Source organism: Nesoenas mayeri (assembly GCF_963082525.1).
Source record: "Nesoenas mayeri genome assembly, chromosome: 30".
Classification (NCBI taxonomy): domain Eukaryota; kingdom Metazoa; phylum Chordata; class Aves; order Columbiformes; family Columbidae; genus Nesoenas; species Nesoenas mayeri.
The window spans coordinates 497,676-513,888 of NC_137564.1; the positions used below are offsets into that span (position 1 = coordinate 497,676).

At 62.2% G+C, this 16,213-nt stretch overlaps 2 protein-coding genes across 2 annotated transcripts; one reads left to right on the top strand and one right to left on the bottom strand.

Moving 5' to 3' along the window:
* Window positions 1-3,817: 3,817 nt before the first annotated feature.
* Window positions 3,818-8,558, bottom strand: LOC308050880 (methanethiol oxidase-like; the record flags this gene model as incomplete). The annotated part of the gene is made up of 12 exons (XM_080361095.1): window positions 3,818-3,980; window positions 4,319-4,437; window positions 4,553-4,645; window positions 4,726-4,847; window positions 4,961-5,039; window positions 5,152-5,330; window positions 5,543-5,725; window positions 5,814-6,081; window positions 6,359-6,544; window positions 6,999-7,111; window positions 7,403-7,477; window positions 8,174-8,558. 12 exons carry the CDS (start codon window positions 8,556-8,558, stop codon window positions 3,818-3,820), a joined length of 1,965 nt encoding a protein of 654 aa, XP_080217221.1.
* A 2,028-nt stretch (window positions 8,559-10,586) lies between these two features.
* Window positions 10,587-15,736, top strand: LOC308050881 (methanethiol oxidase-like; the record flags this gene model as incomplete). The annotated part of the gene is made up of 12 exons (XM_080361096.1): window positions 10,587-10,971; window positions 11,709-11,783; window positions 12,074-12,186; window positions 12,990-13,175; window positions 13,453-13,720; window positions 13,809-13,991; window positions 14,204-14,382; window positions 14,495-14,573; window positions 14,707-14,828; window positions 14,909-15,001; window positions 15,117-15,235; window positions 15,574-15,736. 12 exons carry the CDS (start codon window positions 10,587-10,589, stop codon window positions 15,734-15,736), a joined length of 1,965 nt encoding a protein of 654 aa, XP_080217222.1.
* Window positions 15,737-16,213: the final 477 nt, after the last annotated feature.

Consider the following 16,213-nt stretch of genomic DNA (forward strand, 5'->3'; position numbering starts at 1 on the left):
GTTCAGGGAGGAGACGCGGGTCCGGAGAAGATGCAAGTGCAGAGGAACCAGGCGGCTCCGCAGGGCTTCGGATATAAAGGGAGCGGGATGGGGAGAAGGAGGGTTTGGGATGGGACGTGGAGGGAGGATCCGCACGCCCGGGGCTGTGGGAGGGACTGGGGCAGCACGGTGCACACGCATGGGGCACATGCATGTAGTATGTATATGGGGCACACGCATGGGGCACATGCATGTAGTATGTATATTGGGCACATGCATGTAGTATGTATATGGGGCACATGCATGTAGTATGTATATGGGGCACACACATGGGGCACATGCATGTAGTATGTATATGGGGCACATGCATGTAGTATGTATATGGGGCACACACATGGGGCACATGCATGTAGTGTGTATATGGGGCAAACACATGGGGCACATGCATGTAGTATGTATATGGGGCACATGCACGTAGTATGTATATGGGGCACACGCATGGGGCACATGCATGTAGTATGTATATGGGGCACAGACATGTAGTATGTATCACACAGTATCACAGTATGTATATGGGGCACACACATGGGGCACATGCATGTAGTATGTATATGGGGCACACGCATGGGGCACATGCATGTAGTATGTATATGGGGCACACACATGGGGCACATGCATGTAGTATGTATATGGGGCACACACATGGGGCACATGCATGTAGTATGTATATGGGGCACATGCATGTAGTATGTATATGGGGCACACACATGGGGCACATGCATGTAGTATGTATATGGGGCACATGCATGTAGTATGTATATGGGGCACACACATGGGGCACATGCATGTAGTATGTATATGGGGCACATACATGTAGTATGTATATGGGGCACACGCAAGGGGCACATGCATGTAGTATGTATATGGGGCACAGACATGTAGTATGTATCACACAGTATCACAGTATGTATATGGGGCACACACATAGGGCACATGCATGTAGTATGTATATGGGGCACATGCATGGGGCACATGCATGTAGTATGTATCACACAGTAACACAGTATGTATGTGGGGCACACACATGGGGCACATGCATGTAGTATGTATATGGGGCATACACATAGGGCACATGCATGTAGTATGTATATGGGGCACATGCATGTAGTATGTATATGGGGCACACACATGTAGTATGTATATGGGGGACACACATGGGGCACATGCATATAGTATGTATATGGGGCATACACATGGGGCACATACATGTAGTATGTATATGGGGCACATGCATGTAGTATGTATATGGGGCACACACATGGGGCACATACATGTAGTACACACCTGGTGCACACATGGGGCACACACAGGGCACACACATGTAGTACTCACATGGTGCACGCGTAGTGCACATGCATGGGGCACACGTATGGTGCACACACATGTAGTACACACGTGGTGCACACACGGGGCACATGCATGGTGCACACACACAGGGCACACACATAGTGCACACACATGGTGCGCACACACAGTGCACACACATGTAGTACACACGTGGTGCACACACAGAGCACACACATAGTGCACATGCATGGGGCACACGCATAGTGCACACTCACGTGGCACACATAGTGCATACGCATGGGGCACACGCATTGTGCACACACGGGGCACACGCATCATGCACACGCATCATGCACACGCATGGGGCACACACATGGCGCACAGGCATGGGGCACACGCATTGTGCACACACGGAGCACATGCATCGTGCACACACATTGGGCACACCCGTGGTGCACACACACGGGGCACACGCATCGTGCACACTCACAGGGCACACTCATCGTGCACACACACGGGGCACACACATAGTGCACACACGGGGCACACACATAGTGCACACGCATGGGGCACACGCATTGTGCACACTCACGGGGCACACACATAGTGCACACACATGGGGAGTTAATTTGCTGGCTGGGAGGGCAGAAGCAATCGGGTGGTTGGGTTTGTTTTCCCCGTGAGTCAGTGCTGCAAACTGGGGGTGAACTGGTGTGTGTGGGGGACCCCAGAGCCGCGGCTGTGCCGGTGGGCGCTGCCGTGTCCCCTCGGTGCTCACCCAAATGGCTGGTTGTGTTTGGTGCTCAACACCGCGTGATGGAGCATCTTGCATGTTGCCTCTGTCCCATGTCACCTCTGTCACAAGAAGCTGCTCCGGGAGGCCCTAGGGATCAAAAGCAAAGGACAAAGGGCAGATAAATGGCAGCACAACTTCACCTGGACCCCACGTGCACCCCCCATGGAAATGTCCCCACTGCAGCCCAGCAAGGTCATCATGCGACTGTCACGGCCCTTAGGGAAGAGGGTGATGCCACCAGTGTCCTTGTGGTCCAGGAGATCTGTGGGAAGCTGGGAAGGACTGGATGGGTGCTGCCACCAAGGGGGGAAAGTTTAATGGAATAGAACAAGGGCAAGTGTAGAGTCTTAATCTGGGCAGAACAAGCCCAGGTTCCAGTGTAAGTTGGGAATGAGCTGTTGGAGCAGTGAAAAGGGAGCTGGGGGTCCTGGGGACAGCAGGATGACCATGAGCCAGCACTGGGCCCTTGTGGCCAGGAAGCCAATGGGACCTGGGGTGGGTTAGAAGGGGGTGGTCAGTAGGTCAGAGAGGTTCTCCTGCCCCTCTGCTCTGCCCTTGAATAAAGGGTTTAGTTCAGATACTATCAGGATACACTTGAGAAACATATATAAATATATATATACATATATATAAAATATATGCAGCCGTAGCACCCTGAGAATGCCCCATCTCATCTGATCTGGGAAGCTAAGCAGGGTCAGGCATGGTCAGTGCTTGGATGGGAGACCAGCTGGGTCCAGAGAGGTTCTGTTGCCCCTCTGCTCTGCCCTGGGGAGACCACACCTGGAATCTTGTGTACAGTTGTGGCCCCTCAGCTCCAGCAGGACAGGGAACTGCTGGAGAGAGTCCAGCGCAGCCACCAAGATGCTGGAGGGAGTGGAGCATCTCCCGTGTGAGGAAAGGCTGAGGGAGCTGGGGCTCTGGAGCTGGACAAGAGGAGCCTGAGGGGGGACTCATTGCTGGGATCAAGATGGAAAGGGGCAGTGTCAGGAGGATGGAGCCAGGCTCTGCTGGTGACAACCAGGGACAGGACAAGGGGCAATGGGTGCAAACTGCAACACAGGAGGTTCCGCTGGCAGATGAGAAGCAACTTGTTGGGGTGAGGGTGGCAGAGCCTGGCCCAGGCTGCCCAGGGAGGGTATGGAGTCTCCTTCTGTGCAGACATTCCAACCCGCCTGGACACCTTCCTGTGTAACCTCAGCTGGGTGTTCCTGCTCCGGGGGGGTTGCACTGGATGAGCTTTCCAGGACCCTTCAACCCCTGACCCGCAACCAGCCTGAAAGGCTGCGCTGAAATGAGACACGGGAAGGTGCAGCTGATGCACAGAACACTTTTATTGGTGTTTGAAGCAGAACACAAAGCAAAGCAGCGTCAGGGAACAGGCCCCTCTCTCCACCATCCTGCACCTCGTGCTCCTCGGCCGTGTCTCGGTCGCCCTGAACCGGGAGCAGCCGCCGAGAGCTCGTGCCGGGGGAAGAGGCTCCAGGAAGGACCTGGCTGGGGAGCGGGAGCTCAGCCACACCGGGCGCACGGCTGCCCTTGGCCTCGCTGTGCCCCAGCGTCCTTGTCACCGCTCCGCTGACCCAACCCCAGCTCACGTTAGCAGAACCCGAGACCCCAGACCCAATTACCCCACGCTCTTCGTTAACGGCCGCGCAGTGGAAGAGCGAGGAGGAGGGAACCTGGCTGGCACGCTCAGGAAAAGACCTCGGTGGTGGCATCTCCACAAGGGAAGTGGATGGCATTAGCCAGGCACGGCCCGCAGGGCTCCTTTCCGAAATCCACCAGGAAGTCCTTGTTGACGGTCAGGCCTCCTCTCTCGGTGTCCACATCGATCAGCACCATGACGGCGCCTTCCCTGCCGGGGGACACGAGCACGGCCGCTCCAGCCCAGCGCACGGTGGGAGGTGCCGGAGCAGGGACGGGGCTCCCGGAGACCCGCGGTGACTCCAGCCCCGTCAGCCCGAGCCCCCGACGCTCTCCCCAGCAAAGTCCCGACCCTGCAGCTCCGCGCCGGCCCAGCCAGAGCCGCTGGGACTCACCTGCCCGGGAGGTTCCACCCCAGGGAGCCGTGGGGATGATGTCGGGACAACCTGTCCCCCCGCAACCCCGGCCAGGCCCTTGTCCCCCCAGCCCGGGCGCCGTTCCCGTCCCCGGCCGTTCCCCAGAGGCCCCTTTGCCCCAAGCCCTCCTCACCGGACCATGTCGGGGTAGAACTGCCTGTCCCAGGCACTGTAGAAGGAGGTGGTGACGTACAGCCTCTTGCCGTCCCGGCTGAGCTGCAAGCGGCTGGGGCCGCCGTACACCCTGCGGCACTGCGGGCACGGCAGAGCGGGGCTGTCAGCCGCTGGCACCGGGCGCCGAGCCCCGTGGGCACCGCAATGGAGCCGCAGCCCAGAGCCCGGGCAGCCCCAGCCCAGCTGCGCTCACCTTGATCACCAAGGGCTCGGGCTGGCACTTCAGCTCCTCGTCCCGGCACACGGCCACGGGCCCACAGCGCACGATGCTGCCTCCCACGAACACCTGCGAGCGGGGCAGAGGGGCCATGGCACCCGGTCCTGCGCAGGGACCCGGCGCTGCCGGCCCTGCTGCCCCCGCCTCACCTGTCCCACCAGCCGGGGCTTGCAGCCCCTGGTCAGCTCGTACTGGCGGACGTCTCCGTGCCACCAGTTGCTGACGTACAGGAACCGGTCATCCGGGGAGATGACGATGTCCACGATGAAGGCTGCGGCACAGAACAAGCGGCTCCAGAGCTGCCCCAGGGAAGCAGCTCCAGCTCGGGGGGTGCGCAGCCCCCTCAGGACCCCCCACACATGGCGCCACTGCAGCCACACCAACCTGGCATCCTGGGCATGATCCAGCCCTTCACCTCCTTGTCCGGGATGCAAATTGCCTCTTCCACCTCCCAGCAGTCTCTCTGCACGGGGAACACGGGCAGCGCGGGCTGAGCCCCCTCTGTGCCCCCCAACCCGTCCTGCCGGCCCCCCGCTGGCCCCAGCCCGGGGCTCCCCGCTCGCGCAGACACTCGCCTGACACTTGAAGAAGCGGTAGATGACGCCGCTCAGGGCGCAGCTGACGTAGCCCTCGGCAGCGTTACGGTTGTGCAGGAATTTCACGCTCAGGGGCAGGGAGTCCTCCCCCAGGTCGATGCACTGGATGACCCTGCGGCACGACAGGTTCCACACGTAGATGTTGCGCCCGAAGACCCCTGGGGAAAAGGGAAACCGAGTCATGAGAGGGGGATCTGCCCACGAGGACTCGTCACTCCCCAAATCGCCCGCACACGGGGACGGCCACGGCAGCGACCGGCCAGACCGGGCAGAGAAACGGCAGCGGTTTGGGAGCAGCGGGAGAGACGAGGAGCCGCTCCTCCCATCCCAGCCGTGCGGGGGTTCTGGCTCAGCACCCCGGTTCCCTCACCTTTCTTGAGGTCGTCGGGGCAGAACCCGCATCCCACGCATTTGAAGGCGAATCCAGATGTGCTGATCAGGACGTCGAGGCACGGCTGGAACCAGAACTGGTAGCCGCCCGCGGGAGACTCGCAGTCCTTCTCCCAGTTCCCCTTCAGCTCAAAGTTGTGTCCATCCAGCACCACAAACCCACCTGCCGCACAAAAGGGGACGCGTGACAAACCGCAGGCTGCGCCGCCAGCCCAGCCCGTGTGTCCGCGGGGTCACTGGGGACAAAGCACCTTTGGAGTTGCCGGCCGGGTCTCCCACGTTGGCAATGAGGACGTCACCGCACGGCAGCTGGCGGGGGACGTTGAGGTAGCCCTTGTCACACGTCCAGAAGACGCACTCGGGTGGGATGATCTGCAAAAGGGACGCACGGTGCTCAGGCTCCTGCCGCTCCGCTCCTGTCTCGCTCCCCGGCACAGTTTGCCAGCGCAGATCTCGCACCGTCCCCAGCACCCGCAGCGGTTTTGTCCCCGAGAGACCCACTTGCTGGGGCTGCTCCCTCTGCACGACACCAAGAGCAGCGACCCCGGCTCCAACAGCCCCTCTGTCCCCTCCCGGCCGTGGGACACGGGGTGTGCGCGACTTCCATCCACCAGAACAGAGACAGGACGGCGGGGACGCTCGGAGCCTCCCAGGCTGGGAGGGACAGAGGGACCCGTGTCCCAGCTCCAGAGCGCCGAGAGGAGATGGACAGAGAACCTTCTACCCGGGACGGCCCCAGAAGCACCAGTTCCCAACTCCTTCCCAGGAACTCGTCGCCGGGTCCCCCCCGGCATACCTTGCACAGCCGGGGAGCGCGGCACTGGCATGACAAATCCACCACGTAAATGCGGGAAGAAATCAAACCGGGCAGAATCAGCTTGTTCCATCGCGTGCCACAACTCTCAGGGCAGGCGCAGGGATCGCTCAAGCCAAACGAATGCAGCTCGTCCCCGAGGTTGGGCATGACCAGGCGGTGGATCACCTAGGCAGTCAAGGCAGAGTTAGGCTGGGCTCAGTGCTCAGGGGACACGGGGACCCTTGAGCAATGGGCGGCTGGGCTCAGATCCACCCCCGTGCTGGGGACAACCCGACCTGCAGCTTCAGCGCCGGGAAACGCCGGTTTCCCATGCGGGTGGCCCCAGGTTGGCCCAGAGCACGACAGAACAGCTCCAAAACGGCAGCACGAGAGCAAGAGGTGCAAGTCTGCAAATTGCTGCAGCTCTAAAGCCCCAACTCAGCGGGAGCATCTCCCTGCGGAGCAGCACCCATGGGTGACTGAGCCCCAGAGCTCCCGGCAGCACCGAGATGCTCTGGAAGTGAGTTGGGAAGTGAGTGGGAGCCGCCCCATCCCCGGGACAGCGAGAGGGGACGATCAGCCAGAGCCGGGCACCCAGAGCAGAGCGGGACAGAGGAGCCGGCGCGGGGCACAGCGGTACCTGGCCATAGCAGGGCGAGCAGGGGTCGAGGTCGATGACAGCCAGGAAGTCAGGCTTCTCAATGCATGTATTCCTGTAGGTGCAGGTCACGTAGGCGATCTCCTCCCGAGGAACTGTGGGAGAGAAGCTGCTGTTAAACCTGCTCGGAGCCGCACAGGGCAGGAAAAGCTGCCGCAGGTTTGCTGAGGGTGCCGGCCTGGTTTTCGGGGTGCTACAAGCTCCTTCTTGCTTAGGGCATCGCGCCCGACCTCAGTTCTGATCCTGACCCAGGGGCGGCAGCACAACAGCCGTGGGTCCCCACAGAGTCACCGTTTGCTCCGGTTTGGAAGAGGCTCAGCAAACACAGGGGATTCCTGGTGGTCTCGCTCCCATGGAACTCCCTCCTGACCCCCCCAGTGCTCTACCTGGTACACAGCACCCTCCTTTCACAATGTCCTGGCAGGTCTGGAACTGCTGGCACGGAACTTTGCATTTGTTTGCTGTGGGGAGAAGAGAACAACGTGAGGAACGGCCACGGCCTTGGAAGGTGCTGATTCTGAAGGTTCCGTCCCACCCCACGAAGCTTCTACCCCCCGGCTACAAACAGGGACAGACAGACAGAGCTGCCCCCAACCCCACGGCAGGACAGATGGACCAGCCGGGGAAACACAATGGGTTCTTGTCTGCATCAGCCCCAGCTCTGCCATCACGCAGTATGGAGGGGGACAAACCCGGTCCTGTGGGACTGGGTGTCACTGGGACTGTCACCCCTGGTCTCCCTGGGACTGGGTGTCACCGAGGGTGTCTGCAGAGGGACAAACCCCGTCCTGTGGGACTGGGTGTCACTGGGACAGTCACCCCGTGTCCCCGTGGGACTGAGTGTCCCTGGGGATGTCACCCCTGGCCCCCCAGGGACTGGGTGTCCCCGAGGGGTCCCTGCACCCCTGTCTGATTCCAGGCGGTGGCTGCGGTGGCCACAGCATCTCTCACCCATGCTGGAGCTGCGGGTCCCTCTCCTGCGAGCGGAGCTGCTGGCGCTGGAGCTGCACTCGTGTCGGTGTCGCCGGAGCGGGGTGTCTGGAGCTACGGCTGCTCCCGGGGGACTTTATATCCCAACCCAGGGGTGGGGGGACAAGGCGAAGCTGCCCAGGGAGGAGCCGTCGCTCCCCAGCGTTTGGGAGGTGCCAGCCCAGCACCACAGCTGGTTTCTGCCTTTGCCAACCGCCAATCTGGGCCAGAAATCTGCTGTTCCGTGCAGGTCTGTTCCTCAAACGCCATCTCCCGTATCTGATCCCGGGCTCTGCTGCTCCCCGTGGGCTCCGCTGGCTCCGAGGCCTCGTGTGCCAGCCCAGGAACAAGCTCAGCGAAGCCATCGCCGTCCCCGCGCCGCTGCCGCACCGACGTGCCGAGGCTGCAGATTCCAGGGAGGGACGAGGAGCCCGGCGAGATAATGGCCCCACCATTCGCCTCCTGGCCATTACCCGCGGTGGACACGCCGAGGCCACCAACGGCACCTCCGAAATGTGGCCCCTGAGCCAAGGCACGTCCCTGGCTCGGGCTGAGCTCCAGCATCTGCTCCATGGGCACCCCGGGGCCGGCACCAGTTCCGCACAGCACCCAGCACCAGTGCGGCCAAAATGGGAATAAACTGCCCCAAAACCCTGCGGGAGCAGCAGAGCCAGGGTCTGAGGGTTCCAGGGTCTGAGGGGCTGGACAGAAGAGCTCTGGGATCAGGGTCCCCTCCCTGGGTCACCATGGGCCCAGCTGCCACCAAATGCCAAACTGACCCAGGGAGAGACCCCCCAAGCACCACAGAACAAGAACGAGCATCATGTCTCATGGTAGAACTGCTCCATCCGTGGGTAAATGCCACGGGTGGAGTGATCACCCCACGCAGGAACGTGGGAACATCGGCCAGCAGAGAACCCCGGGAGATCCCGATCACAGGAGCCCGTCTGTCTCACCGGGGCCGCAACAGTCGGACAAGCCAGTGTCGGGTGTTCTGCTTTCACGTTCGTGATGGGATGAATAGAGATTGACCAGAAACTCAAACACAGGAGTGGAAAACAAGTCATTGGAGCGGAACCTGGAACGTGCAGGTGTCTGCTCAGCGTGTGTGTCCCTGGTTTGTATTCTCATCTCCAGCAGCAAAGTCACTCACTCCGCTCCCATGTGCCACAGGCTGGACTCTGATCCCTGTGCTTGCTCCTTGGGCACTGGTTTAGGCTGGGCTTAGGGTAGAGCCGGGAGAGCATCTGCAGGGCCTGCTCATTCCCCCAGTGGCGGCTGCTGCTCCGGTGCCGGGAGGAGCCGAGGCAGGAGCTGATTCAGCAAAAATTGCGCTGCCAAAACCGTGACTCACGGCCCGTGTCCCCGCGGCGGGTCCTGGAGTCACGTCTCATCCCCCCAGCGGCTGAAACTCCCCCCAACCCCGAGGATGTGGGTTTGGGGCAGCGGTGGGAGCCGCCCCCACGCTGGCATGGGGCGGCGCTGAGCTGCACTTTAATTAGCAAACTTAATTAAATTAGCAAACCCCACAGCCCACAGCTGGGTTTGGCGAAGGCTGCCAAAGACGTCAGCAGGGAAAGCCAAAGAGGATGACCGGCAAACTTCGGGGATGAGTAGAAGCCTGATGAGCTGCTTAATTAGCAGGTGCAAGGAGAAGGTGCAGGTGACATGCGCGTGGTGACGGCAGGAGCGCAACAGCACCCGATGTGGCGGCAAAGCAGCACCGAGCAAACACGGGGGATCGTGCTGGAGCAGCTCCCAGGTGCGTTCTGTCCGTCCTTTGCGTATTTTAAAGTCAGCCTTGCAAACAGCAAATGGAGCTGCATCCTGAGTTTGGCCTGAGCGTGGTGCTGTGGTCCATGGTGCTGGAGCTGGTGTTGGGGGGATGATGGATCCTCCAGCTGGGAATGAAACTGTTGCTCTCTGGGAGGAGTGAGAATGAGCATGAGCTAAAAACAAAACATCCCAAACCAAACAAAACCCTCAAATAAACAAAAAGCCACAAACAAACAAAAAGCCACAAACAAAAAGACCAAAGCAAACAAAACTACCAAAGGAAACAAAACCCCACAACCAAAACCCCTCAAACAAACCAAAAAAACCACAAACAAACAAAACAAAACCCCAACAAACATCTTTTTACTGCCTAAAACAGCGTTTTCCAGCAGGGCCCACCTGGCTCTGATTGCATGCTAATTATGAGAGAATTGGCTTCAGCTGGGTGCTGCACCATGGTCGCGCGTTTAAAGCGCCGACAGGAAGCAAAGAGCCACTAATGACAGTCCCGGTGAGACAGACGGGCTCCTGTGATCGGGATCTCCCGGGGTTCTCCGCTGGTGGATGTTCCCACATTCCTGCGTGGGGTGATCACTCCACCCGTGGCATTTGCCCACGGATGGAGCGGCTCTGCCACGAGACATGATGTTCGTTCACATTCCACGGTGCTTGGGGGTCTCTAGTGGTGTCAGCTCTTCTGTCCAACCGCTCAGGACCTGGAACGGGGGCTCTGCTGCTCCCGCAGGGTTTTGGGGCGGTTTATTCCCATTTTGGCCACGCTGGTGCCGGGTGCTGTGCAGAACTGGTGCCAGCCCCGGGGTGCCCATGGCGCAGATGCTGGAGCTCAGCCCGAGCCAGGGACGTGCCTTGGCTCAGGGGCCACATTTCGGAGGTGCCGTTGGTGGCCTCGGCGTGTCCACCGCGGGTAATGGCCAGGAGGCGAATGGTGGGGCCATTATCTCGCCAGGCTCCTCGTTCCTCCCTGGAATCTGCAGCCTCGGCACGTCGGTGCGGCAGCGGCGCGGGGACGGCGATGGCTTCGCTGAGCTTGTTCCTGGGCTGGCACATGAGGCCTCGGAGCCAGCGGAGCCCACGGGGAGCAGCAGAGCCCGGGATCAGATACGGGAGATGGCGTTTGAGGAACAGACCTGCACGGAACAGCAGATTTCTGGCCCAGATTGGCGGTTGGTAAAGGCGGAAACCAGCTGTGGTGCTGGGCTGGCACCTCCCAAACGCTGGGGAGCGACGGCTCCTCCCTGGGCAGCTTCGCCTTGTCCCCCCACCCCTGGGTTGGGATATAAAGTCCCCCGGGAGCAGCCGTAGCTCCAGACACCCCGCTCCGGCGACACCGACACGAGTGCAGCTCCAGCGCCAGCAGCTCCGCTCGCAGGAGAGGGACCCGCAGCTCCAGCATGGGTGAGAGATGCTGCGGCCAGCGCAGCCACCGCCTGGAATCAGACAGGGGTGCAGGGACCCCTCGGGGACACCCAGTCCCTGGGGGACCAGGGGTGACATCCCCAGGGACACCCAGTCCCATGGGGACCAGGGGTGACTGTCCCAGTGACACCCAGTCCCACGGGGACGCAGGGTGACAGTCCCCGGTGACACCCAGTCCCACAGGACCATGTTTGTCCCTCTGCAGACATCCTCGGTGACACCTAGTCCCATGGGGACCAGGGGTGACAGTCCCAGTGACACCCAGTCCCACAGGACCGGGTTTGTCCCCCTCCATACTGTGTGATGGCAGAGCTGGGGCTGATGCAGACGAGAACCCATTGTGTCTCCCCGGCTGGTCCATCTGTCCTGCCGTGGGGTTGGGGGCAGCTCTGTCTGTCTGTCCCTGTTTGTAGCCGGGGGGTAGAAGCTTTGTGGGGTGGGACGGAACCTTCAGAATCAGCACCTTCCAAGGCCGTGGCCGTTCCTCACGTCGTTCTCTTCTCCCCACAGCAAACAAATGCAAAGTTCCGTGCCAGCAGTTCCAGACCTGCCAGGACATTGTGAAAGGAGGGTGCTGTCTACCAGGTAGAGCACCGGGGGGGTCAGGAGGGAGTTCCGTGGGAGCGAGACCACCAGGAATCCCCCGTGTTTGCTGAGCCCCTTCCAAACCGGAGCAAACGGTGACTCTGTGGGGACCCACGGCTGTTGTGCTGCCGCCCCTGGGTCAGGATCAGAACTGGGGTGGAGAGGTGGTCCTGAGCAATGAGGGGCTTGTAGCATCCCAAAAATCAGCCCAGTACCCTCTGCGAGCCTGCGGCAGCTTTTCCTGCCCTGTGCGGCACCGGGTGGGTTTAACAGCACCTTCTCTCCTGCAGTTCCTCGGGAGGACGTCGCCTACGTGACCTGCACCTACAGGAATACATGCATTGAGAAGCCTGACTTCCTGGCTGTCATCGACCTCGACCCCTGCTCGCCCTGCTATGGCCAGGTACCGCTGTCACCGGGCTGCGGGAACCCGCTGCCGGCTCCGCGTGTGCCCCGCGCCGGCTCCTCTGTCCCGCTCTGCTCTGCGTGCCCGGCTCTGGCTGATCGTCCCCTCTCGCTGTCCCGGGGATGGGGCGGCTCCCACTCACTTCCCAACTCACTTCCAGAGCATCTCGGTGCTGCCGGGAGCTCTGGGGCTCAGTCACCCATGGGTGCTGCTCTGCAGGGAGATGCTCCCGCTGAGTCGGGGCTTCAGAGCTGCAGCAATTTGCAGACTTGCACCTCTTGCTCTCATGCTGCCGTTTCGGAGCCGTTCTGTTGTGCTCTGGGCCAACCTGGGGCCACCCGCATGGGAAACGGGCATTTCCCGGCGCTGAAGCTGCAGGTCGGGTTGTCCCCAGCACGGAGGTGGGTCTGAGCCCAGCCGCCCATCGCTACAGGAGCTCAGCAGAAAATGCACCTTAGAGCCAAGAGCGGCTCCTTAAAGTCCCGAATCCGCCGTGAGCTCCGGGTGCAGGAGGGGTGTGCAGAGCAGCACACGGTTGTGTCAGGGCGATAATCGGCGTTTCTGTGCACGCCTGGTTGTCCCAATTTGAGTGGCATATGGGAGGAATTCCCGAGCAAACCCCACGGCTCCAGCCACACGCGGCTCCTGCTGCAGCGCGGAGCCCAGGGCTGGGAGCAGTGTCTCCTCCTCTCTGGAGGCTGAACCAGCCCCGGGCAAGCAAGACGCTGAGAGAGCAGGATGTGCAGCACGAGGGTCCCCATGTCCCCTGAGCCCAGCCTAACTCTGCCTTGACCGCCTAGGTGATCCACCGCCTGTTCATGCCCAACCTCGGGGACGAGCTGCATTCATCGGGCTGGATCACTGTCTGCGTCTGCCCCGAATATGATGACGAGCGATGGAACAAGCTGATTCTGCCCGGTTTGATTTCCTCCCGCATTTACGTGGTGGATGTGGGGTCCCGGTGCCACACTCCCCGGCTGTGCAAGGTATGCCGGGGGGGACCCGGCGACGAGTTCCTGGGAAGGAGTTGGGAACTGGTGCTTCTGGGGCCGTCCCGGGTAGAAGGTTCTCTGTCCATCTCCTCTCGGCGCTCTGGAGCTGGGACACGGGTCCCTCTGTCGCTCCCAGCCGGGGAGGCTCCGAGCGTCCCCGCCGTCCTGTCTCTGTTCTGGTGGCTGGAAGTCGCGCACACCCCGTGTCCCACGGCCGGGAGGGGACAGAGGGGCTGTTGGAGTCGGGGTCGCTGCTCTTGGTGTCGTGCAGAGGGAGCAGTCCCAGCAAGTGGGTCTCTCGGGGACAAAACCGCTGCGGGTGCTGGGGACGGTGCGAGATCTGCGCTGGCAAACTGTGCCGGGGAGCGGGACAGGAGCGGAGCGGCGGGAGCCTGAGCGCCGTGCGTCCCTTTTGCAGATCATCCCGCCCGAGTGCGTCTTCTGGACGTGTGACAAGGGCTACCTCAACGTCCCCCGCCAGCTGCCGTGCGGTGACGTCCTCATTGCCAACGTGGGAGACCCGGCCGGCAACTCCAAAGGTGCTTTGTCCCCAGTGACCCCGCGGACACACGGGCTGGGCTGGCGGCGCAGCCTGCGGTTTGTCACGCGTCCCCTTTTGTGCGGCAGGTGGGTTTGTGGTGCTGGATGGACACAACTTTGAGCTGAAGGGGAACTGGGAGAAGGACTGCGAGTCTCCCGCGGGCGGCTACCAGTTCTGGTTCCAGCCGTGCCTCGACGTCCTGATCAGCACATCTGGATTCGCCTTCAAATGTGTGGGATGCGGGTTCTGCCCCGACGACCTCAAGAAAGGTGAGGGAACCGGGGTGCTGAGCCAGAACCCCCGCGGGGCTGGGATGGGAGGAGCGGCTCCTCGTCTCTCCCGCTGCTCCCAAACCGCTGCCGTTTCTCTGCCCGGTCTGGCCGGTCGCTGCCGTGGCCGTCCCCGTGTGCGGGCGATTTGGGGAGCGACGAGTCCCCGTGGGCAGATCCCCCTCTCATGACTCGGTTTCCCTTTTCCCCAGGGATCTTCGGGCGCAACATCTACGTGTGGAACCTGTCGTGCCGCAGGGTCATCCAGTGCATCGACCTGGGGGAGGACTCCCTGCCCCTGAGCGTGAAATTCCTGCACAACCGTAACGCTGCCGAGGGCTACGTCAGCTGCGCCCTGAGCGGCGTCATCTACCGCTTCTTCAAGTGCCAGGCGAGTGTCTGCGCGAGCGGGGAGCCCCGGGCTGGGGCCAGCGGGGGGCCGGCAGGACGGGTTGGGGGGCACAGAGGGGGCTCAGCTCGCGCTGCCCGTGTTCCCCGTGCAGAGAGACTGCTGGGAGGTGGAAGAAGCAATTTGCATCCCGGACAAGGAGGTGACGGGCTGGATCATGCCCAGGATGCCAGGTTGGTGTGGCTGCAGTGGCGCCGTGTGTGGGGGGACCCGAGGGGGCTGCTGGGTGGGACTGGGGGCTGCGCACCCCCCGAGCTGGAGCTGCTTCCCTGGGGCAGCTCTGGAGCCGCTTGTTCTGTGCTGCAGCCTTCATCGTGGACATCGTCATCTCCCCGGATGACCGGTTCCTGTACGTCAGCAACTGGTGGCACGGAGACGTCCGCCAGTACGAGCTGACCAGGGGCTGCAAGCCCCGGCTGGTGGGACAGGTGAGGCGGGGGCAGCAGGGCCGGCAGCGCCGGGTCCCTGCGCAGGACCGGGTGCCATGGCCCCTCTGCCCCGCTCGCAGGTGTTCGTGGGAGGCAGCATCGTGCGCTGTGGGCCCGTGGCCGTGTGCCGGGACGAGGAGCTGAAGTGCCAGCCCGAGCCCTTGGTGATCAAGGTGAGCGCAGCTGGGCTGGGGCTGCCCGGGCTCTGGGCTGCGGCTCCATTGCGGTGCCCACGGGGCTCGGCGCCCGGTGCCAGCGGCTGACAGCCCCGCTCTGCCGTGCCCGCAGTGCCGCAGGGTGTACGGCGGCCCCAGCCGCTTGCAGCTCAGCCGGGACGGCAAGAGGCTGTACGTCACCACCTCCTTCTACAGCGCCTGGGACAGGCAGTTCTACCCCGACATGGTCCGGTGAGGAGGGCTTGGGGCAAAGGGGCCTCGGGGGCACGGCCGGGGACGGGAACGGCGCCCGGGCTGGGGGGACAAGGGCCTGGCCGGGGTTGCGGGGGGACAGGTTGTCCCGACATCATCCCCACGGCTCCCTGGGGTGGAACCTCCCGGGCAGGTGAGTCCCAGCGGCTCTGGCTGGGCCGGCGCGGAGCTGCAGGGTCGGGACTTTGCTGGGGAGAGCGTCGGGGGCTCGGGCTGACGGGGCTGGAGTCACCGCGGGTCTCCGGGAGCCGCGTCCCTGCTCCGGCACCTCCCACCGTGCGCTGGGCTGGAGCGGCCGTGCTCGTGTCCCCCGGCAGGGAAGGCGCCGTCATGGTGCTGATCGATGTGGACACCGAGAGAGGAGGCCTGACCGTCAACAAGGACTTCCTGGTGGATTTCGGAAAGGAGCCCTGCGGGCCGTGCCTGGCTAATGCCATCCACTTCCCTTGCGGAGATGCCACCACCGAGGTCTTTTCCTGAGCGTGCCAGCCAGGTTCCCTCCTCCTCGCTCTTCCACTGCGCGGCCGTTAACGAAGAGCGTGGGGTAATTGGGTCTGGGGTCTCGGGTTCTGCTAACGTGAGCTGGGGTTGGGTCAGCGGAGCGGTGACAAGGACGCTGGGGCACAGCGAGGCCAAGGGCAGCCGTGCGCCCGGTGTGGCCGAGCTCCCGCTCCCCAGCCGGGTCCTTCCTGGAGCCTCTTCCCCCGGCATGAGCTCTCGGCGGCTGCTCCCGGTTCAGGGCGACCGAGACACGGCCAAGGAGCACGAGGTGCAGGATGGTGGAGAGAGGGGCCTGTTCCCTGACGCTGCTTTGCTTTGTGTTCTGCTTCAACCACCAATAAAAGTGTTCTGTGCATCAGCTGCACCTTCCCGTGTCTCATTTCAGTGCAGCCTGTCATGCTGGTTTTGGGGCCACCAAACACTGGCTGTGGGGAACGAGCCGCTTCAGGCAGGACC